General features: G+C 39.3%; 2 protein-coding genes and 1 long non-coding RNA gene across 6 annotated transcripts in view; 1 reads left to right on the forward strand and 2 right to left on the reverse strand.

The window, feature by feature from the left end:
- Positions 1 to 1,271: 1,271 nt before the first annotated feature.
- Positions 1,272 to 18,506, reverse strand: LOC117954383. The gene is made up of 3 exons (XR_004658810.1): positions 18,495 to 18,506; positions 14,625 to 14,630; positions 1,272 to 1,375 (listed from the first exon to the last, which is right to left on the reverse strand). It is a non-coding gene; the product is annotated as an uncharacterized LOC117954383 (long non-coding RNA).
- Positions 6,529 to 11,248, reverse strand: LOC117954382 (histamine H3 receptor-like). Its single transcript, XM_034888140.1, has 3 exons — positions 10,700 to 11,248; positions 10,039 to 10,205; positions 6,529 to 7,683 (listed from the first exon to the last, which is right to left on the reverse strand). The coding sequence occupies exons 1-3, from the start codon at positions 10,944 to 10,946 to the stop codon at positions 6,931 to 6,933; spliced, it is 1,167 nt and encodes a 388-aa protein (XP_034744031.1). The 5' UTR covers positions 10,947 to 11,248; the 3' UTR covers positions 6,529 to 6,930.
- A 400-nt stretch (positions 18,507 to 18,906) lies between the features above and the next one.
- Positions 18,907 to 22,850, forward strand: part of LOC117954883 (oxysterol-binding protein-related protein 1-like) — a 19,498-nt gene continuing 15,554 nt past the window's right edge. For 2 of the 4 annotated variants that reach the window (XM_034888982.1, XM_034888985.1), the window contains exons 1-10: positions 18,907 to 19,142; positions 19,866 to 20,003; positions 20,106 to 20,191; positions 20,274 to 20,348; positions 20,538 to 20,649; positions 20,746 to 20,831; positions 21,252 to 21,396; positions 21,610 to 21,677; positions 22,342 to 22,386; positions 22,711 to 22,784. In XM_034888982.1, coding sequence (XP_034744873.1) covers positions 19,880 to 20,003; positions 20,106 to 20,191; positions 20,274 to 20,348; positions 20,538 to 20,649; positions 20,746 to 20,831; positions 21,252 to 21,396; positions 21,610 to 21,677; positions 22,342 to 22,386; positions 22,711 to 22,784 — 815 coding nt within the window. In that variant the 5' untranslated portion in view covers positions 18,907 to 19,142; positions 19,866 to 19,879. The remainder of the gene's footprint in view (positions 19,143 to 19,865; positions 20,004 to 20,105; positions 20,192 to 20,273; positions 20,349 to 20,537; positions 20,650 to 20,745; positions 20,832 to 21,251; positions 21,397 to 21,609; positions 21,678 to 22,341; positions 22,387 to 22,710; positions 22,785 to 22,850) is intronic. The other 2 variants (XM_034888983.1, XM_034888986.1) reach the window with 2 other exon arrangements.

Genomic DNA, 22,850 nt, shown 5'->3' on the forward strand with positions numbered 1-22,850 from the left:
GCCCCGCCCACAACATTTGAGGTAAGTTGTGGTGCAACTGTGATCAAACCAGAGCTGTTCGGACCAATCGGATTGTCAGGGCGGGCTTTATACAATGATGGACAGATGTTCAACAGTAACATAATCAACCAAGTCACCATAGAGCGCTTGGGATGAATTTGTTCACAACAAAAACGGCTGCCACTGGAGAATTAAGATGTGTAGATTACGCCATCACATCTGTTATACAAGAGAGTGACAGCGCTTTAATTTGAAAACACACAACTGAATCGGAAAGATGTTTTTGCCATCCTTCGTATGGATTTGGCAAAATGTTGACATACAGTACGTCACATACTCCGTTGCTCTTATTGGTATAAGAGCAATGGAGTATTGGTATCTTATCGGTCTAGCCAATTGAGTGCAGTTGCATTTCCTTTCCTGGTTAGGTTAGAACACGCCAACTAATCACAGCCCCAATAGAGTAGCACCAGACTCATATTCTTACTATAGAATCTGAGCATGACGATGTCAGGCTATGCTTCCAGTGTCTTTAGAAATCTCCGTAGGCAACATGTACTATTAACAAATGTGTAATAATCTTTGGTCACTGCCACGAGTTTACTTGACGAACACGGCAGACAAACACTGGTATGTTTTGCAAAAAATGTGGAGAATGATGCCAAAGTCGAAAATAAAAAGGGATTTAGTTTTCAGTTGATTTTTGGTAATGTTTTTACTTTTGGTGTATCTGGAATGTCAGTTGTACACATCATTTTAGGTCCACTATATTTTTGCTTGGTGATGAAGTGAGAAAAAACAGCTCCGTAATGGAGCCCCTCGGGAAAACAATCGAGCGGGAAGTTGATGCAGTAGACAAATCAAGTTTACATTAGTAGTCATATATTTATTTTTTTATGTTATCTAAAATAAGCATGTTAAGTTAAAGCTTCAGTGTGTCACTTTATGATATTAATGAACGTATTTTGCTGCGTTCCAGGCAACTCGTAACTGTTTTCAAAACCTTCTACCTGTGAAAGTGCCTTGGAAGGGCAGTCAACCCCTTAACTTACTACTCGTGAACTTGTACCAGAGCGTTGTAGTTGTAACCAGTTACAGTTTTGACGTCACACACACATAAACAACAATGGCGACCCCGGTTGATGCTGATCCGACGACGGTTAATTTAACAGTCTAACATTTAACAGTGAGAAAGAAAAAAATATATACATACCTATGCAATGTAAAGTAATTCCGCACATTGCAATCAAAACAATACACATGTGATTGTGTACTTATACAGGTTATGTTTATTAAATGAAGCCCAAAATATGTTGCAGACTAGAAATCGCTAGTATCAACGGTAACGTCAGCGGTAGGTAGCCACTAGCTAACGCTAATGCTAGCTAGAAGGGTTTCTCGCGACCTTGCCTGGAATGATACCAAGTCGTGAGTCGTGACATGAAGTCATAAGTTAGGAGCTAAAAATTGTGTCTGGAACTCAGCATTACATACAAGCCATTGTCAAACGAGTTGATACAAAGCTAATTAAGACTAAATCCACAAAACTCTTGTTATTTCTCAGCATGGCTATGTTCAGAAACTGGTGTCATCAAAAAAAAAAAACTCTTTACTGAAGAGTCCATCATGTTTATTTAATCCTCTGTGTCCTCGTTGGCTACTAGTAACTGCGTCATTCCTGAGAATTCCTCATAAAAAGACAAACTACGCACTACAGCTTTTAACATGCATAGAAACGTATCAAACATATGGCTACTTAAACTATGTAATGGTTCTTAATAAATCACTTAATTTCCACAGCACCATTCCATCAAAGAGAAATACAACAGAAACAGAATCGATACTTTTCAAGTAAAGGACTGCGTGGATACCTCCACCAGGAAACAGTGCTCTTGCATACCAATGTGCCATTTCGATCGATGATGCGTTCAATGCCAAGATGCCATCAATCCCCACCCAGGTCTATGTCTGGTGCAAAAATAAATGAAGCTAAACATGAACATTAAATCTACCATACAACACTTAAACCCGTGTAACATAAATAGACACCCAAACTTTATTGGAGCATTATTGAAACACACTTCAACAAAGACATGAACCATTCAGAACACATTTCCATCCCATGAACCTTTGCACCGCTTCAGAGCAGAACAGTTTCATAGACCCCATCCCAGTACAGAAACTTAACGTCCAGTTATCTCTGCTCAATATGATCTGTGCACTTCATACTTAAGCTGATTATTACAATGGGATTTAGTAATGAATATGTTTTTTAACAAAACATGAATATTTACACTGTGTTCCCTGCTCTCTCTCATCTCTTCCCCTTCTCCTTTTTTTCTATCCTTCTCTTTTCAAAATTTGGGGCTTCTCATTCATTCTAGTCCTCTCTTCCTCCTCCTTCACTGCCATCCTCTCTCAGCCATGTCAGTCTTCCTCATTCTTGTTCCACAACCCCTCCTCCTCCCTTTTGCATCACTTGTATTGTAAACAGCTCACAAAAGCATGACAAGGTCTCTGCTCATGTTCCCCCTGCCTCCCTCTCTGTTCTCCCAGCTATTTGTTATTGTCTCCCCGCTATCGTGTGTGTTTGTCTCTATCACGCGTTCTTTATTCTGTTTTTCTTCTGCGTCAGAAAAGCAAAAGTTAATTAAATATGGAACGAGATGGAGCAGCATCTCTTTAAACCATCATGTCATTAAAATGGCATCCCTGGGAGATCAGCTTAAAAGGAGTCGGAGAACAATGTCTTCTCCGTCAGATATTTATGGGCCTGGTTATGTAAACATGCTCCTTTTATTCGCTATGTATATTTCATGTAATTATCACTTTTTGTAGCGCTTCCCCTGTGAGATTCGTAGAGGCAAGAAGTTACTAGGGGAATGTCATTAGAGGAGACTATTGTTACATTGCTGATGTGATACTGCATCGGGAAAAAGGCTACATTCTAGTCCTGGTGAAACCTTTTATCTATATTTGACTTGATCATATAAAAATCATCAATGTTTTGTACAGTGTGTCTGCAGGCTAAAACACATGGCTCATTCTCTGCGGTAGTCCATCTTTATTAAAACCAAGACAGCATTTTCTCCTCCTGATATCAGGAAATTCACAGATGATTTACAGGTTTTTCAAAAATGTGATGCTTCTTTCTCAACCCGCCAATGTATCCATCTGTTAGAAAAGCTGAAGATCTGGAGTGAACTGGATTCCTCAGCAGCAGAGGCCAGAGTGACTGGTGCTTGAAGGCCTGGGTGCCAGCTGACGGAAGCCGCTAATTAAGAGGGCTGGGGAGCCAGTGGGGTGCCTTATGAAACAGGGGCACCTGGGTTTCACAAGAGGGGGCCGGGCATCCATCACAACTCATCTGTGTTGCACAGGGAAGACTGTAGTTCTCTCCCGCACAATGCCACGTAGCACTCTTTCACTCGAGCGTAATGTCAAATACGGCTCAAACGAAAGCCTTCCTCCCCCTGTAGGCCCTCTCTCAGCTTGTTTGGCATCACAGGGGGAGATGTTATTGCATGGCATGATGAAATTGTATATGTCAAGGTGCATTTCATTCACTGCAAATGCACCTAAATGTAGATGCAGAAAGAAACAGCTGTGTGTGGACACAGTCAAACGCACAAATGTAACACACACATTCACTCACACATCTGGACTCCCACATGCATAACTTAATGTCCCTCTGCTTTCTATTGTTCGTTGAGTCTTCTTTGCTATAGGGTCAAAATGTCTCCAAGTAATCTAGCTAGCTCTGACTTCAGGGACAATATAAGGTCTCCCAAGAGTTCTATCATTACTGTTTTACCTACCACAGGCAGATACAGCTCTCGACCATCACTGAACCTACCATATTGCTATCCAACCTGACCCCACAGATGCAGTAAACCTAAGTGAACCACAGTTTGGAAAGTCGACAGCAATAACCACTGCAGAATTGCTTTTAATCAACGTCTGAAATGAGGGTGACTTGAAGCGTCGCCCCATGCTGATTAAATGTAATTGTTTAATTGCCAAGTGCTGGGAACCCATCCTAAGAGGATTCCAATGGAATTATTTAATCTCTAGTCAGGAAGTACACTGCAGGAAAAAGCAGAGGGAAGAACGGAAGAACGAGAAAAAAAAAGGGAAAAATGAAGCAGAAATAGTCTGTTTTTCTTTTTGAGTGTGTCCTTCATGAAATATTAAACTGTGGTTTACATTTAGTTAGCTGAGAAAGTGAACAGCCTACGCAGGGAGAAGATGTACAATAAGTGATGCTACAACTTCAAAACAGGTCACAGTTTTGACCTGTATCTGCAGACTTGAGTGGTTCGGTCATGTCTGCCTGTTTACTTTTACATTTCAGCTGTACTTTGAAATCCTAGTGCAACATATTGGTCATCCCCTTGTAGTAAAAAAAGTATGTGGTATGTGTTTTTCCTTGAGCTAAACATTACAGTGGTTTCATTCCACATGTGTGACCTTTTTATTGTCTATTGTGTAGACCAGAGGTGTTATCCAGTTTACAAACAAGATAATTCAGCATTAGGTCATCCTAACAAATTGCAAACTAAAAGTTTAACTATTCAGAACCCCCACTCCCCCCCCAGATTACGGACTGAGTCTCTGCTAATGGGACTCTATAAACTTAAGGGGCACAGGTGCACTCCATTTGGGGTCCCAGGTTTTAGATTCATTGCTTGGGGTCACAGACATCCAAATTCCCCATAAACACGTTCATGTGTACAAATTGAAAAAGCCACACATACCTCTGCATGTGCACATAATTAAAATCTCTCATCTGTATTTTTCATGGTGCTACCCCTCCTAGACCAATTTAAGTTGGCATGATCCCCAACACAGCCTCAGTCAGTAGCCCCATTGGTTTGGCACACATGCAAGACATTTCAATCTATCACCAAAATCAATAGTAGTAGTCCTCCTAATATAACTGCACACAGTGCAAGCGTTCCTCACAGTGATACGGCTCTTGCTGTCGCATTTAAATACACAGGGAGTAAAGCCAGCCTTGCCATTCTGCTGATAAATGCAGTTCTGCAGTCCCCAGGGAAATGTGCCTGCATCCCTCTGGTCAGAAGTGGGCTTCTGTCCCCCCACCATGCCACAGGCGGAGAGGGAATGAAGGGGGGTTGGGGGAGGGGCACAGGCCTGTTCCCTGCAGCTGTGCCCTTATTCCCAGCACCTGACCAGGGGCCCAGATGTGCACGCGGACAACAGCAACAATTTGAGCTATGTAAGTCCCCTGTGGGACCCAGGCACCTGCAAATGTAACCCCACTATCTAACAGGATGGCTTAGTTACAAGTCTAATAAGTCTACATCTGGAAAGAATTTATCTAATCCATCAAATCAAACCTACCAAGACTGAGGAACAATACAAAAATGGTATTGCAGTCTCAGCATTTCATCTGCACATCAAACAAAACCCACTCTGCAATGGGCACTAACCCAGTTAGCCATCAGGTTGACAGCAATACCGTTCCAAATGCATCACAGAGCTTAATTCATTAATTTTACATTGTGCATATTGATCCTCAGCCAGTAACAGAGATTTGTAATTTTGGAAAATCCTAAATTTAATTAACTTAAAATAAGCACAAAAAACTGTACTTTGTACATTATACTATAACTTTCTTCTGAACCAAGAGACATTTTGGGCACTACTTCAATATTTTAGTTACACTAACAGTTACCAAAATGTATAGCATAACAGCACTTGAGGCCTAAATGAACATTTGAAAAAGCATAGGACATACTTTATCCGATCATGTTTGGCAATAACAAGCGCCACTATGTGACAGTGAAAGCACTCACCATGACTTACTGGAAAGAGAGCAACAGCTATTTGTATGGATCTATGATTATAAGGTTACATTTCTCTATTACGATTTCAATAAGTCAGTGTCGGGGTGAAAAAATATAGCACATATTTAACTGATAAATCAAATACAAACAATAAAGTAAAACAGCTCATGGAAATGTCTGCCAATCTCAACGAGTGACTTCCCTCTGTTATGAATGTGAAGCCTAATGCTCAAGCACTGCAAACACGGGAAGCTTCATAGGTTAATGGTGACATCTAGTGGCACATAAGTATGCATGCATCTGCTGTGCACAATAAAATGCTATTTTGGCATTTTTGTAAACACTTATCTCTCTTACAGTGCGTAAAGTGAATAAAACTGAATGTTTACTTTTGTTTGGGTTGTTTTTTTACAGTCTGTAAAAGAAGCCACTTATTGTTTTTAACATGGGGTGATGAATATGTACACTCAGTGTGTGGAGAAATGTAATCAATTAGTAATCTATTGTATAACAACCTGCCCCAAACATAGACCATTTGACATACATTTATACTTAATAGCACTTTTTATATTTTTCACTGTATATAATACCAATGTGTAATATCAATAGTAGTAAACGTTGTAACAGCAGAGGGTGATAGTGATCTGTTTTACTTCAGCTGAAGCAGTGATGTCACAGTGAACACTTATCTTTTTATCAACATTAACCTAGACAACATAATTGATAAATTGCTTCTAGCCTATATAGCACTAGAACTTTGATAATATATTTTCTCATAGAATGTGAAAACCACGGTATTAATTATCCTTTTACTTTTGTTGGTATATTCAGATTTTTTGGACAGGAGAATTACTTTCATACCTAAGATGGAAGTGTAATACATAGTTTAGATGTGAACACAAGGAAGTGAAAATTACATCGTACTGTACATTCCCAACCTTATACATCCAAACACTGAAAATCACAGTTGAAAACTATTATTTCTGGTATATGTGACAAACCATGACGCTTTTTTGCTTTACCTGCTGAAACTGTGTAATGTATGGGTTCGATTTGAATATTTCCATTCATAGTTTTGGCACATTGTTCATCCCCATCCTTTCATGGATCTCGCTTGTCAATGGCCAGAACGAAGGACAGATGATGCGGGAGTTGTATGCCGCCTTGGGCAGAGAATCTTGCTAAAGGCTCTGCGGAAGCTACTGTGGCAAAGCGGGTACAGGAATGGGTTAATAGCAGAGTTGAGCCACAGGAGCCAGAAGGTGACCTCGTACCAGTGATGCTGGATGCACCGCCCTCTGCAGGCAGCACGGATGATCATCAGTAGGGTGTACGGTGCCCAGCAGATGGCAAACACACACACTATGATGGCCAGGGACTTAGCAATTTTCTTATCCCTGGACAGACGGTTAGGCTGGGCAGCCCTGCTGGTTGTGGTATCTAGTCTACCCAAAGTGGGAGAGGTGGTCTGGGATTGGATAGAGCCTCTTACAGCCAGTTTCATTCCAAACCACCAGTTGTGGGACAGGGGGATACCTTTCTCCTGGGCAGAGGCAGACTCGCTCAGTTGAAGTTGGTGCTGGCCCTCCCTGCTGTGGAGCCTCCTCCTGCGTATGCTGAGGTAAATGCTGAGGTTGAAGAAAGCCACAGAGATGAAAGGAGAGAAGAACTCCAGCATAGAGGCACTCAGGAGGAAGTACCAAGAGTAATAGAACTCCGCAAAACACTCATCCTTTGGCACACGGCTTTTGCCCACCACCAGTTCCCAGAATATGATAGCTGGGCCATACAGGACAAAGGCTAGCACCCAGACAGCAATCATCTTGACTATGGCTTGATGAGTCATGCCCTGTCTGGCGCGGTAACTTACCTGCAGTAAATATAAGCACAAATCACAAAATATACTGAGAGATACTGCCAGTGTGGGGTCAATCAATTTGATGCATTTATTTTGCTTGCATCCTACCATTATTGGAGAAATAGCACAATATAACCATTTATTCTCCGTATGCTGTACAAATTGTGCATTAGAACTAAAAGCCCAGCAAAATATTACGTACATGTTTTAAATGTATGGAGAGTTATTATAGTACAAATGCCATGCAGGCAGATTGGCCCCTGTAGAGTTATATCATCACAGTTGTTTTAAAATTGGATTGTCATTAGTAATGTATTCATTGGTAAGCAGAAATGTAATGTTGAAGCTTGTTATGTAGTTGAATCTCTAACAAGTAGCAATGTTTAATATTTTATGAGCTAATCACATATTTTTTTATGTAAAGTATGTATCTGCGAAATAACTGGTGGTGTAACTTTAGCTGTCAGATAAATGCAGGAGTAAAATGCACAACATTTGCTTACATAGTAGAAAAAAACAGTAATCAAGAAGAGAAGTACCTTAAAAATTGTGTATAAGTAAAGTATTTAAGTAAATGTATTCTAACACAACACTGATCACCTTTAACTGATCCCAGCACAATAGTACAATCAATGTGGAGGCTGACCTTTAACCACAAGCCATTACTTTAAACCACCATGGCTAAAGGGAGCATCCACTGAAACCCTCAAAAGAATCTCACAATATAATCATCAAGCTAATAACATTGTAACGTGTAATTTGCCTCTTTCAACATCTCTGAACATTTTGGTGGACAAACAGAACATGTGACCTTCTCAAGGTCCTGACATCATGCACTACAGAGAAGAGTGAGAATGAGTGAGCCCCTCTCATGACCACTTTTCTAAATTAGTGTCCCATCCTACAGTATGTCCCTGTAAACATTTGTGTTCAGCAGGCAGCATACACCCTCTCCAGCTGCTCTTAATACATGCCTCTCTTCTAAATGACAGAAAATGCACTGCATGTTCTTCTTCAAAGAAGATGGAAATAGTTCCCCTTGTGTTTGCATAGATGAATTGGAATAAAGCAATTCTTGCCTCTGCTTCATGTAGTGATGTCAGAATTAACGGAGAAGTGTCAGGTGTGCTCATGAATTAGATCTGCATATTTTTTTAAGTTGTTACATTCCTCCTGAGAGCTACTAGGGACTCATCTTAGCTCACTCGTATAATCATAAGTAACATGTGAAATAGAATATTTTCTAATACTGTGCAGTTAGCATTTTGTTAATGTGCTGACATTTCATCTAACTGCCGAATATATACATCTGATCTGACTCCGTCTTTTCTTTAAAAAGACAAACTTTGTCCTGTGGCTGTTGACAATCCTTTGTCTTTCAATCTTCAGAGAGAAGTGCTTTTAGGAAAATGCTGTTTGGCAGCCGGTGGCCTGTTTCTGCTGTGATTGATCTCTCCAGGTTGGAAGGACCATGGCACGGAGGAGGATCTCTATGATCAAAGCTAGCTAATTAAAGAAGAGGCTCTCTCTCTCTGGTGTTATTTGTATTCATGGCTCTGATGTTAAGTGTTTGCTTGTGAAAGGAAAGAGAACACTCTCTTTGTCTACTATGCCAAAGCCTCATCCCACCTTTGAGTTAACACACATGTATAGGATACAGTCAGTCTGCCAATGCCCAGACAAGCCCCAACGAGGTTCAATGGGTCTAACAGTTGCAGCTGAAATTTATGCTCGCAGCTAGATATGTGCCAAGATGGGCAGAAAATACAAAATGGACATGCCTACTGATGCTGTACAATTTTATTTCAGAACAATAAAGACGTGGAAAATAGTTGCCTGAACAAACATTAAATAATTAGAATCTGCTCGAAATAGGTTATTAAGTATTGAAGTTTAGTTATAAAATGTTAGACTATATTTTCTGAAGCCCAGTCCGTCTCAAAGTCAAAATGTGACTTTTTTTGTTATCTTCGTCATGGGGAAGAGCTATAATTAGGGGTGGCACTGGGCCTGAATGGGTCACGAATGATTAACCTCTGCAGATGGGCACATTTGGGACAATGAGGTGACACTGCCCCTACGAATGACCTGGGAGACCCACCAGTCAGAAATGAAGCCACAGACCACAAGCCGTGAACATTTGTATGGTGAGAAAGAAAAGAGCTTTTCAACTTTTAACTTTTAATTTTAGATGGTTCACTCCAATTGGGAAAAATAAAAAGATGTTCTGCCTAAGTGGAAACTGAGAAAGGGGAAAACATTTAGATTGTTTTACAAATATGGCAGGGTGGTGTGCAATGTCACAATCCTAGGAACACTTTATGGCTTTTTGCATTACAGATGTGAGGCACAAGATGTTCCACTCACTGCTCTGGTGACTGACAGGAAGCGGTCGTAGCTGATGAGGACAATGTTGAAGACAGACGCGGAACAAAGCAGGTAGTCCATGACCAGCCACAGCTTGCACAGTCCTTGACCCAAAGTCCACTTGCCTGTGAGGATGTAAGGCATGTAGACAGGGATGCAGAATGCCCCTACGGAAACAGTTATTGGGAAAGGGATCAGAAATCAAGGAATACACAGTATATTTTCAGTAATGCACATTCATAAATGCTAAATAAGGGAGGGGGGGGGGGTTAAAGTTAAGTGTTACCATAAAATACATTTTTACTTTGTGGAATCTTAAAGTAAGAAAGGTTGTAAATTGTGATGAATGAGTGTGGAAAAGCAGGTGTAGAAATGAGCGCTGCCATTGCCAAAAAATGAAAGAAAGAAACGATTATGAAGCAATGTAGACCAACTCAGTTACTCTAATTATTAGTGCAGTAGGCTAGAGGGAGATTGATAAACATACACAGAAGCATCAAATATATATATACATATATATCAGCATAGATGCATATGTCAAATATCACCTCATATAGAAAGCCTTTATGACAATCGTCACATGTATCGTTTGCATTGAGCTTTTCTCTATGTTCTGCTATTCCAATACGCTATCAAATAAAAAGACTAAAGTTGGACTTACCTACAAGAAAATCTGATATTGCCAAATTAAGGAAGTAGTAATTACATTGTCTTCTCAAACTCTTGTCCACTTTAAAGGCCACGATGACCAGTGCGTTACCCAAAACTATGACAACGACCAAAGTCACCATCATCACCATCAAAATGACAAACATGGGTCCTGAAAACACGAAGCTGCTCTGGACTCTAGTTGAGGTGTTGTCAAAATAGTACCGACTAGAGTTCGAATCAGTTTGTTCCTCCGACATTGTCCTGGTGTGATGGTGAGCGATGCTGCTGTTAAATCCTCAGTAGACCAGCGCTGAATATAAAAAAGATAGCAACAGGTGTCAGGCGAAGGCACACCGCATCCAACGTCCTCATTTGTGCTCTCAAAGATTCGCCTTCCTGTTGAGCTCAGTGTCCAAGAAAATCCACAGGAGAGCGCACAACGCCCTTCACAAAACGCTGCCCGTGCGCTTGGTGGTTTACGCATTCATTTTCCAGCCATGCCAACAAGGTAAAGCCTTGTTGTAACGAGATTACTTCTCCAAGCAAATAATAGCTTTAGTTATCAGACATGTTATGTGATGCAAGAGTATGATTTAAAATAGCTAATGACAACCACTGCCACGATCCCTAATAGTGGATATGAAGAAAAGGAAGGCCATGTTAAACGCAAAAGAAAAGTTTGGCCCTCTTTCAATTGCTAAATAATCGAGTAAGTTGCCATTAAAAAACTATTGTGATGTTTTTTTCTAGCAGCATCCCGCACTTTCTCAATGGAAGGTTTTGGAAGCTAATGTTTAAAACCTGATATTTTATTTATAATGAAGTCTACTATAAACTATGATTGCCACTTTTAAATAATTGTGTTGACGTCAGACAGAGACTCAATTTCTCTCTCTCTCTCTCTCCCTCTCTCTCTCTCTCTTTTTCTCTCCCTCTCTCTTTCTTTGTGTTTGTGTTCTGTGAATCAGCTGTCTATATTTTCACCATTGAAATCTATTCAGACAAACCTCATATGAGATTCACAGACAGTTCCTCAGCAGAGCACACAGTTGAATAGGCTGGCGTGTGCAAACCATCACTCAAGCAGCAGCTCCCCATTTTGGTTGCTGCTTCAAATGCTTTGGATGTGTGAATATGATAAAGGACATGAACATGGACAGGGTGTGCTGAAAGCATGGCACTGAAACTGTCAAGTCAAACTTGATTTGTATAGCACATTTTAAACAGTTGAACAAAGCGCTGGACCGGCAAAACGTACCATTAAAATAAATGATTACAAAAGTAAAGAAGAAGAAGAAAGAACAGAAGAAAACAGTAGCAAAACATTGAGAGATGATAAAATTAAGGTGTCTAGCTCTATCTAGTTGATTGTCAACAAGAAGAGGTGAATCTTTACCAGCGAATTAAAGGTTTTCTATTGATCACCCTTACCTCATCCCACACTGTACAAGGTATTAAAACGTTACCTTCCTGCTATTCATGAGCAATGAAACAACTAGAAGTGCAGATTGCTGTGTGTATTGTGCTTCTTTGGCACATCTGTGAATCTTCCATTTACTGTTGAAACTGATGAGGGATTTTTTTTGTAATCAATTTTTTTTTTTAGACTAAAGTGCGAAACATTGGTCCAGATGACAACATACAGAAAAATACAATACACACACACAAAAGAAGGAACAGTTCACCTTTTCCACAATTCTTCCTCACGATCAAATGTTTCACCCCAAAACAAAGAGAGGGGATACGGGAAGGAGGGAGATACAACAAAAACACAACAACTCAGAACTCACTTTGGACATCCAACAACAGTGTAATGATTTATACATAGAGACGGCTAAAATAAATCTCATATTTTCAGATTTTTCTTTCCACCCTTCCATGAGACATTACCTTCCATCTAACTGACGTGAAAGGTTGTGCAAACCAGCGACGGCATGATGGACGATACAGGTGGGATGTCTCTCCCTCAAGCTCTCATTAAAATTCCTTGTGAGATAAACATAGGTTTTATCTATATATTTAGCATTCTCGTCTATGGCATCTCAAAGTCTAGAATGTTTGCATTTGTATATTGAGTGTATCTCTTAAGATACTTGTGGGTGTGTAACCTCCCACACAGTGGAAGAAGCCTTATTTGCATTCTGATACTATCCTGTCAGTCCCCCAGCTGTGGTCCAAGAGAAATGAGAAACACTACAGAAAAGTAGAAGGGACTCAAGGAGCCCACCTTAAATTACTGTTATTTTCTCACAAATGGAGCCACCACCATCTTTCAGAGTTAGTCACGTCACAATTGCAACACAGGAACTAGTGTAGGCAAAGGCCCACGGCACACATAGAAGTTTTAATGCAATTCCATACAGACTTCTTTCCAGTGTTGTTCACAGTGCACGCAATTAAAGCGAAAGCAGCTCTTTAGAAATGTAAACTACTTTGACGGACTCTCTTTTTGATGATTGACAATCTGCATTGCCAGTTTTGACAAAAGAGAAACCATTGAGTGGTTTATAGCGTGAGAAATGTTAGAATGATCAAATAAAGGAAATTGTGTTTGTGATTCGCATGATGGAGGATGGAAAATCAACATGCAGAAAATGGGTTTTATTCAAAGGCAAAAATTACAATATGTTTTTTGTTGATGGATGTTGAAGGGCATTTCAAATACTGAATATGAGCTCACTGTACTAAACTAATATACAGTGTGATTAACAGGCCATGTTCAAATGCCATGTAATTCAAAAATGAAACTGTCACATGTGACCTGCTCCTTTCCTTTGTGTGTTATTTTGTCTATGCTGTATTTCTGTTTAAATTGTAACTGGTGTGCCGGCTTGGCCGGGTCTCCCTCGTAAAAGAGATTTCAATCTCGAGGGACTTCCTGGTTAAATAAAGGTTAAAAAAAAGAAGCTCTCCTTCAGTAATGGATGACTGAATGATCATATTTGAATGGTCTCAAACCCTGTAGAATGGTAGCTGTTCATGTAAAAACATTTTTCTCTTGCAGATCAAATGTACATTTACTAATCTTCTAGTTAAGGCTGGCAATAACAAAGCTAGTGATTGTGAAATACTTATAAATGACAAATATATTATTGTAAATAGGCATCAAAAGGCACAGAGATGTCATGGAAACTGGCCATCATGGGAACTAATGCACTTAAAGATTTACACCAGTGCTTTACTATTGCCGTGCTCCAGAGATGGTTTTCACTATGGTTTCTTTTCTGCCGTCAGGAGGTGCAAATAACAACTAGAGCCCGACCGACACTTTACTGGCATTTATAATGAATTCTGATAAATGAATAAAAAAAAAAAAAAAGACTGTCAACCATGTTATGATTGTTGGCGTTGAATAGTTTGTCCACCAGAGGGCGCTCTACAACGCCCCTGTGTGCAAAACTGACTCTTTTTTTTTTTGTAAATGTTTCTGTTCAAAGGACTAGGGTCACATCTTGGGTTTGTATTTTTAAACATTTTATTTATTGGATCTTTAATATATATTTATGTTCCTCTGTTTTGTTTCGACAATTAAACAAATTATTATATTATTTTAATGGGAACTTATAAATAACTACAAATAATTAATGTTAGGGAAAATACAATCTCTAATAACAACAAAACATTTATGTTCATACCAGTTAAAAAAAAAAGCCATTAATATTGCTCTTTATCCCCCCCAAGAATAAAGAACAAGTGTCATAAAGTTCATGCAAGTGTCTTGTGAGATCATTAGTCCAAATGTCATGCTTGAGGTGTTGTTGATACCACACTGAGTTGTATAGGTAATTAAAGCCCCCACCCCACCGCACCACCACCACCACCACCACCTCTCCTCCTCAATAGTTACAGACACAGAAATGGCACATCCTAAGGAAAGCTCATTGTGGGACTGGCTCAAGTTAGATATCTAGTTAGATACAGTATTAGGGGATCACTAAGGTCTATATGAAAGCATCCAAAGAGCACCATGTTATGGGACCTTTAAACTTCTTCATAAATACTAAACAGAATGCAAGAAAAGTGTGTCATGGAAGCAATGAATTTGGCAGGTGCATTGTCGCTGGATTTGGAAATACAAGTGTGGCGATCTGAAAATGGAGGGTACTCAGAAACAAAGCAGTGGCACAGAGGGTACACAGAGGCTCTAGTCTTTCTGATTATACTGTGCCCTGCTGTGGCTCTCCATTACTCTAGTATTCAAGTGGCTGTGTTTGGATGCTGGGCTGGAGTACTGATGCTATCATACTGTAACAGTGTGGCTATCACAGCTTGAGGCAAACGTTAACAGTGCACATCCCTATTCTCCCTTTAAACCCCAGTGGAGATCATATTCATCATCAATAATACACTGTGTTGCAGTTTGTAAATCAGTGGTACAAACGGTCTGCAAAGCTGAGGTAGACACTGTATTTTATCATGAATATCAATAATTGCTGCACGCTACAGTATGTCTATTTATTATATTGTAAACTTGTCAACAATGTATTTTGATTTGGTTTTTAAGGTTTAGAGATATAAAGACTTATTTACTGTAAACTGTAATGTCAAGACTGTAAACACCCAGTCCTGACATTCAGTTAAAATGGTAGAGAATTAAAACACACCAAAACTAAAAGCCTTTTTCAAATTTGGTCCTAGTCTGAGAGAGAAAGTGAAATACTCTTCAAGTCATGCAAGACAGTTTAAAAACAAATCTACAAAAAAGATTGCATTCTTATGGCAATCTCTCACAGTCTGTTTGGCAGAGCTGCTTGCGAGATGAAGGGTGCTGGCATTTACCGTATGCTCCAGATCCACAGAAGCTCATTGAAATGCTGTGGGTGTGCCTCATGACAGTATTGTGACTTGTTAAATTTTTTATATCATTTTGAAAAGCTGCAAGCTGGGGGATCCATGAATTGCTGTACCCCGCCATAATATCTATAGTGAATAGTAATTGTTACTATAAGAATACTAATACAAGTTAAGTAATTGGATTATGTAATCAGTCCGGGCTGCAAAGCAACAACATGGAAAAGATAATATAGATTTTTATATTTCTTTTAAATGTTCGCTTCTACAATGACTCGTGCAGCACTTGTTTCCACTGACATGCTTGGGAAGACTTGCTTTTGAATAGATTTTAGGTAATGTGTTGTAAATGTTTAAAAAAGAATGTCCTCCAGCAATAAAGCAAGTATTTTAGAATCATAATCCTCATGATTATAACAGCTTCTATTGACAATATGCTTGTGCAAATAATGGCTATATCTGATCATTCAAAGAGGAAACAATGCACTTTAGAGAAACAATGCAGGTATCTGCTGATGAGATATATTTGAAGTGAATGTTACTTTTGTAAACGTTCATTTCCATATACAATCATTAAAAGGAGAAACGAGAAAATAACTAATTAGATACACCATTTATTGTTCAAACCTTATTTGCCATCAAAGGAGTGAATGACAGGGCCTTATCTTAGGCGCTACACTACACTTGTGTTCCATTCACACAGGTCCATCCACAGGTTTTCTATTTACTTATTTTGCCTGGTTGGAGCTTGACGGAGGGCTGTGTGGGCGTGTACTGTGCTTGACTGACATCTGTCTTACCCACCAATTAGTTTTGTTGCCTGTTAGTGTGGATGAGGCCATACCTTGATCATGTCTGTATATCCTATCTTGCTGAATGTATAATGTCAACCCAATTAATTTCACAACTAAAATAAAATACATTTATCAGACTGTTGTCCTATAAGTGCTGTACACCTTCTCTGAATTTTTTAATTTTCTTTTGACAGGAAGAATTCAGCTTCAACAACAAAAATTAAACAAATAATAATGTGTTTGCATCACAGGAATGCACAACACATGTTGGACTCAAGGAGAGAGAAAGACTATTGATCTGTGGTTATTAGCCGAACCATCTGCTGTGCTTATGCTGGACAACATGAAATATTGCAGAATCAAAAGAATCAAAATATGTTTTGCAACTACAGTTTATAAAAAGAAAACATCAAAAAAAGAACAACCAGACCTGATTCCTTTGAAGCTAATTACTTTAGTAGGCAAATAAGCCTATCCTATTCAGACAGCTCCATGTGAAGGGAATACATGCTGTACTTCTTTCCCCTACCTTTCCTGCGCTCCCAGTCTCTCTCCCTGCCTGTCCCTAAAATGTCCCTGCTGGGGATTTTATCTCCTGGTTCCTTTTGAAGCAGTGGTCTCTCTTTGCCTCCATTATCTTGTAATTTGTGAGGGATTACGCTCTGGAGCACACACAGTCCACCCCGTTGCTTAAGAACTGTGACAGCTTACAATAATTGGCATGCTAATTAGCAAGAACTAGCCCAGTGCACTACTTTCCCTCACCAGACCTGATTTGATGAATATGCTTTGATTAATGTGTGCAGCAGGTTCCATAACTTCCCAACCATTATAATTAAATATATAATCAATTACTATTATGTTAACGTATACAATTGAGAGGCTTCTGTTTCTGAAGAACAAAGGCAACCTGTATTCGGTCTTAGCACTAATAAGGTTTTATTTAGGTGTTGGACCTGTTTAGGGGGCAGTAATTGCAATAAGTTCATTACAAACATCCCTGGAGTGTGAAATTATGATCAGCTCAACTATAAAGACTTGAAAAGAACACCTTTAACCCATGATGCATTTCTCCATTGATCGAAGTGGTTACTCCTTTCTATCAACAGCATTCAAGCATATTACTAATTAGAACCAAGAACCAGATTTACACTTTAAACTAAAAGTAAGCAACGATTTCTTTTCCCCACATGGTGCGGTCTACATGACCCTGTATGTGTAAGCAGGTCAGAGAGCTAAGATTGAGCACATTTTCTCCTGTGTAGTCTGCAACATAATTTTATCTCAGGACTCATTCAATTATATAAATATTATGATGCTTTGAACCAGTACATTGCTGCTTTTGTAGTATAATGATTGCGATTTGCAAAACTGTCAAATCTACAATTCTTGGCAGTGAATATGTGGCCTGGTTGACAGGACATTCATATTGGACATTAAAGTAACTACATTTACATTTGCAAACATATATTTAAGGATGAGTGGATGCAAATGTAAAATCATGTATACATTTTTTTTGTCTGGCAGATCTTATTTGTTCCTTTTTTTTTTTCTTTGTCAGAACAGTTTGTCTTTGGAAAAACTATGATTTCCAAGACTTGTTACACTTCATTGCCTGTATGTTCTGATGCATGCATAAGCAATTTAGGCACCACTGAGTTGCCTGTTTGGAGCTCTGTTGGTACTTTAAAAGCTCACATAACATAGGGCTGATTAACAGAGTTGTGTTGACCAAACTCAGTCCTCTGTGGCATTATTTGTGCACGTGATGTAGTTGCTTCAGGATTTAAGTCCTATCCCATTAGATCTTTCTAATTATGTAAATCACTTGCCTTTGCCTAGGAGTTCCTGGTCAACACAGCCTCTTAAAAAGAATCTCTCTTTTCACAGGTGTTCTTTGAAGTCCTCTCTGACACATACTGTACAGTCTTGTACAGCATGACCTCCCATCATCCTCCCTGTGAGATATGCACCTGCCTCAGGAGACCTAATTGCTCAAAGTAAGCAGGGCCTTCAAAGCCACACACTCAGCATTGACCTTTAATACGTCAACAAGTATAAAGCTACTGTTTTCTTCATAGAATAGAGCCCAACATGTCTAAAATGAATGACATTTAAAAAAAAAGAAGTAAGGTGTAATTAAGTTCAGAGGGTTAAAATGTGTGGGTTTTTGTGTGGGTTTCGCACACACTTACTGTGTGAAGTTTAGGAAATAAACACAGCTCTAACCTGTGTGAACGTTACCTGGTGCAGCAAATACTTCCATCTAGTGTACAAAAGAAGAATAGGATTTGAGGGGTTCATTAACACAGGAAGCCTATATGACCAACACAACTCATAGAACCACCGATTTGGAAATATTGTATATGACGATAGGATTTCATGTTATGTTTGTCAATTTTAGGCTATCAATACATTATTTTAAATTGACAAACATCACATGTGTAGTTCATGGCACAATTTAAAAAGAATCAATAGATGGTTGTCTCTTGCAATTCACTACCTTTACTACAACATGTGCAGTTTAGGCTACCTTACACATATTCTCCGAAACAAAGTCCCGTTGGCACGCACACACACACACACACGCACGCACGCACGCACGCACGCACGCACACACACACACACACACACACACACACACACACACACACACACACACACACACACACACACACACACACACACACACACACACACACACACACACGTGTAGCTGTTGCCTGGTCACATGACGGCTACCAACTGCTGTCAGCTGTTTGACATGATCAAATTTCGGCTGTGAAGTGGACGGTACCCCAACTCTGGCTGAACCAGACAAGTCTGCGAGAGTTGGGTGAATTACCTAAGAGTTGAAAATTCTTACCTGTAAGTCTGATGTTATTCTACTCTATTTTTCTAGTCAAAAAGCTGAGTTATTTAGTGTTCAAGTACATTCCAGCCTTATCTTTGAGAATGTTGTGTTGTGCTGGTTTTCCCTCCACATTCAAGCTAAAAGAAAGTAACGCTAAAAATGCTAGTTAGCTAAGTGAAATAAACTAGCTAACATAGCTAGTAACTAAACTTAGCTAAATCTTTTCGTACATACACTAGCCTACCGGTCAAACGTTTGGGGTCTCAAGAAATTTCCATTGCACTATAGACAGAATAACCAGCTGAACTGAGTCGGTGGCTGATATTTAATGCAATATCTACATAGCAACCATTTATCCAATGTGCTAAAGGCACATTCTCTTTACTACTAGCTAAGATCAGTTGCTTTGTTTTTTAACCAGGGTAGCAGTTTTCAGACTATATTATGTGCTTACATAATTGCAAAAGGGTTCTGTAATGTTATTCTTGTACATTTTTTAAAATGATATCAGATTAGTTAACAGAATGTGCCTTTGGAACATTGGATAAATGGTTGCTGATAAGCTCAGATCAGCTGGTATTCTGTCTATGATGGACTGGCATGGAAATTTGTAAGTGACCCCAAACCTTTGACTGGTAGTGTACTTAACGTTGTTAACCTTCACTTGGTATATTTGCTCCTGTCTAATTATGAGCTTTTTTGCACCCAATATCTCGCACCAAATTATTGGGTTTAAGGAAGTCAAGTAGTGATGGAGGCAGATACACTTGAGGAAAAGCTTCTCCTCTACGCTAGAGAGGGCAGTTGTTCTCATATTCAAAGGCTCCTTGAGTCGAGAATAAACCAAAGCAGCTCTCTCAACATCAACTTCAGATGTAAGTTTTTTTAAATTTTTATTTTAAGACTACATTACCCGCCGACTAGCGTGATTTCAGGTAACGTTATAGGAGTGTTCATGTTTCTTTCCGTCACTGTAGCTAGGTCTAAAGCCAGCTTAGGATGGACACCCCTCCATCTCGCCTGTTACTTTGGACACATGGACGCTGTGGAGAAGTTACTCAAGGTGAGAGTTGGTTTAAAGGCTTATATTATGTCAAGTACACATTTCCAGCCAGTGAAATGTATTATATGGAACATATTTGCAGGCAGGTGCTGATGCCAATTTGCAGAATAACATGGGTGACACACCCCTACACAAAGCCGCCTATACTGGAAGAAAGGTGAACACACACACACACACACACACACACACAAACACACACACAAACGTCCTTACCTTCCCATTTATTATAATAAGAGCATTATGACTTTTGATAACTCTTTTTCCTTTCACCAACATCACCAGATATTTTCCCACTGAAGCTTTTGAGTGATAAAAAATAATAGAAAGACTTGTCCTTTGTCTTAAGGAGATTGTTCTGTTGCTGCTGCGATATGATGCCTGCTCCAACATAATCAATGGAACAGCTCAAATCCCTAAAGATGTCACAGATGACGATGAAATCATTACTATGCTAGAGGGTATGAGATTTATGGGAGAATTCAAATTTTTCTTTATTGGTGATGGCTTTTCAGATTAGCTGGCCTAGTTCTCAAGTAGTGTTTTAATTTGTGCAGCTGCAGAGAGAAGAGCAACAAGGCGGTGGGAGGAGAAGCTTCTGGAAGCAGCCAGAGAGGGAGACGTTGCCAATCTGTGTAAACTGGTTAGCATCTGGCCATTCTATCAAATAATTTTTTACATTACACTTTGACAGCATTTTATTTTACTTAAACTTAACTTAAATTCCCATATTACCCCAGTGGCTTTCACAGCTTTTGCTGTCTCAGAGATAGTTTAAAATAAAATGCACAAACTACAGAATTACATTCATAATTGTTTAGACAGGACACTATAAGTTGGAATCCGGGAAAGCCAAAAACAACACGATTTACCAATTTTCCTAACGGCCTGCCTGGTTTAAGCATACCTAAGCAAACTTCAGAAAACCAAATTTAGGGTTATCATTTCCCTTAAAGTGGATACTTGTTTAGATATTTGGATATAGATGAGTTTCCATTACAGTTACATGTGTATAAGAGATAAATGTTACTGGATTTCACTTAAGTTGTTTTCTGTTGTTCAGCTCAGTGGGAAAGAAGCTCCAGATATTCACTGCAGGGACTCGGTGGGGAATACGCCCTTACACTGTGCAGCCTACAGGGGGCAGAAGCAGTGCATTATAAAGCTGCTCAAGTCTGGAGCCAGCCCCTGTACTAAAAACAACAATGGTATATCACTTAACGTTGCACATCACCCCTTATTGTTGAACATCACACCTTATCAATCCGACGTGTATTATATGCATGTATTCCTTACAATGAATATTGGGGAATTTATAGTGCCAATTGGTTTTTAAAGAATACACATTTATGTAAATACTACAATACGTTTTGCTAGTTTTGTTCTGTTTTTTTTTTGCATGATCACTAATTGTGTTGCAGACCAGACAGCATTGGACCTGGTTCGTAGTGATGAACTGAGACCAATTCTAGCAGCCTATCAAGACAAGGTAAGTGCAGATAAGTAGTTTTTAATCAACCTTTTTAATTATATGAGGTAGGTACAGAAACATGAAGGCACAGTAGCATGTTTCCATCTCTTTGCATTTAATGTAAAAAAGACAAGTGCGTGGACTGTGAGTCAGTGTCATTCAGTCAGTTTGTTGCTCAGTTCAATTTGAGCTACTCTAAACCACATTGCTATCAAAGCTGGTGTAAGTCATGCTCCGTAAAGGAAGAGTCCCAATTATTTTGATGATCCTCTGGCCTCTTCACCATCACCACCATTGGGCCAAAATCTAGCTAGGAACCATCTAAATCTAACCAAAATATTGGTGCACTGCACACAACTATCTTTCTGCATGTTCTGTTTTTTATAAATCTATAAATGTGGTCACTTGAGGCCTGGTGACTGTATGAGGAAAAGCCTTGCTCCTGCTTAGATCTGTGATAAGCCTGACACAGCGTCCATGCAGAGCATTGCATAGTCATGGTGAAATAAGGCTTAAGTACTAAGCTATGATGTAAGTAAGTAAATGAAAAGATGTATTATTTACCTCTAAATTGAAGTACACTGAGCTGAGTGTGTCTGGTCTCACCAGAAACTCTTCATCGTTGTCAATCAAGCTCTGTCTGTACACAAGTCTGAGAATTATTTCTTTTCCCTCAACAAAGGATGTGAGCAGTGGGGTCCAGAAGATTGAAGGCCCTCTTTGGAAGGTACCCAGATGTTGAAGTGTATTCTTTTGTACTCTTAATATGTCAGGCAATGTTTTTGTTCAGACTCCTCCACATCATCCAGACTTTACTTATTTCCTGTTGCTCAACACTATTTCATCATTATATACAAAAAGTCCCTTCAGAGCCTTTTCTCATTTTTTGTTTTTGTATTTCAAGTCTTAAAAGTATTATTTGTTTATTTTGAATATGATGAAGACACAAGATCAGTAGTACAAATGTTTAAAATAAAAAATAAAAACCTTTTCACTGTCTGATTCTTTGCTACATAGTTTATCTGTTGTTGACTTCATGTGTCGCCAACAGAGTTCACGTTTTCTTGGATGGCGATCCCACTGGGTGATAGTTGAGGATGGAACTCTCTCCTGGTATCCCACACAGTGAGCTAACTTTATATGTATGCAGTTTTCTTAAACTGAACAGTACAGTATGTACATGTGTAGTAC

Source organism: Etheostoma cragini, chromosome 12 (assembly GCF_013103735.1).
Source record: "Etheostoma cragini isolate CJK2018 chromosome 12, CSU_Ecrag_1.0, whole genome shotgun sequence".
NCBI classification, from domain to species: Eukaryota; Metazoa; Chordata; class Actinopteri; order Perciformes; family Percidae; genus Etheostoma; species Etheostoma cragini.

Coding starts and splice junctions, on each gene's coding strand:
- LOC117954382 (XM_034888140.1), bottom strand. CDS start 10,946: ATGTCGGAGGAACAAACTGATTCGAACTCTAGTCGGTACTATTTTGAC. Junction 10,206..10,699: donor AATATCAGATTTTCTTGTAG/GTAAGTCCAACT, acceptor CTGTTTCCGTAG/GGGCATTCTGCATCCCTGTC. Junction 7,684..10,038: donor TCCTGTCAGTCACCAGAGCA/GTGAGTGGAACA, acceptor TATTTACTGCAG/GTAAGTTACCGCGCCAGACA.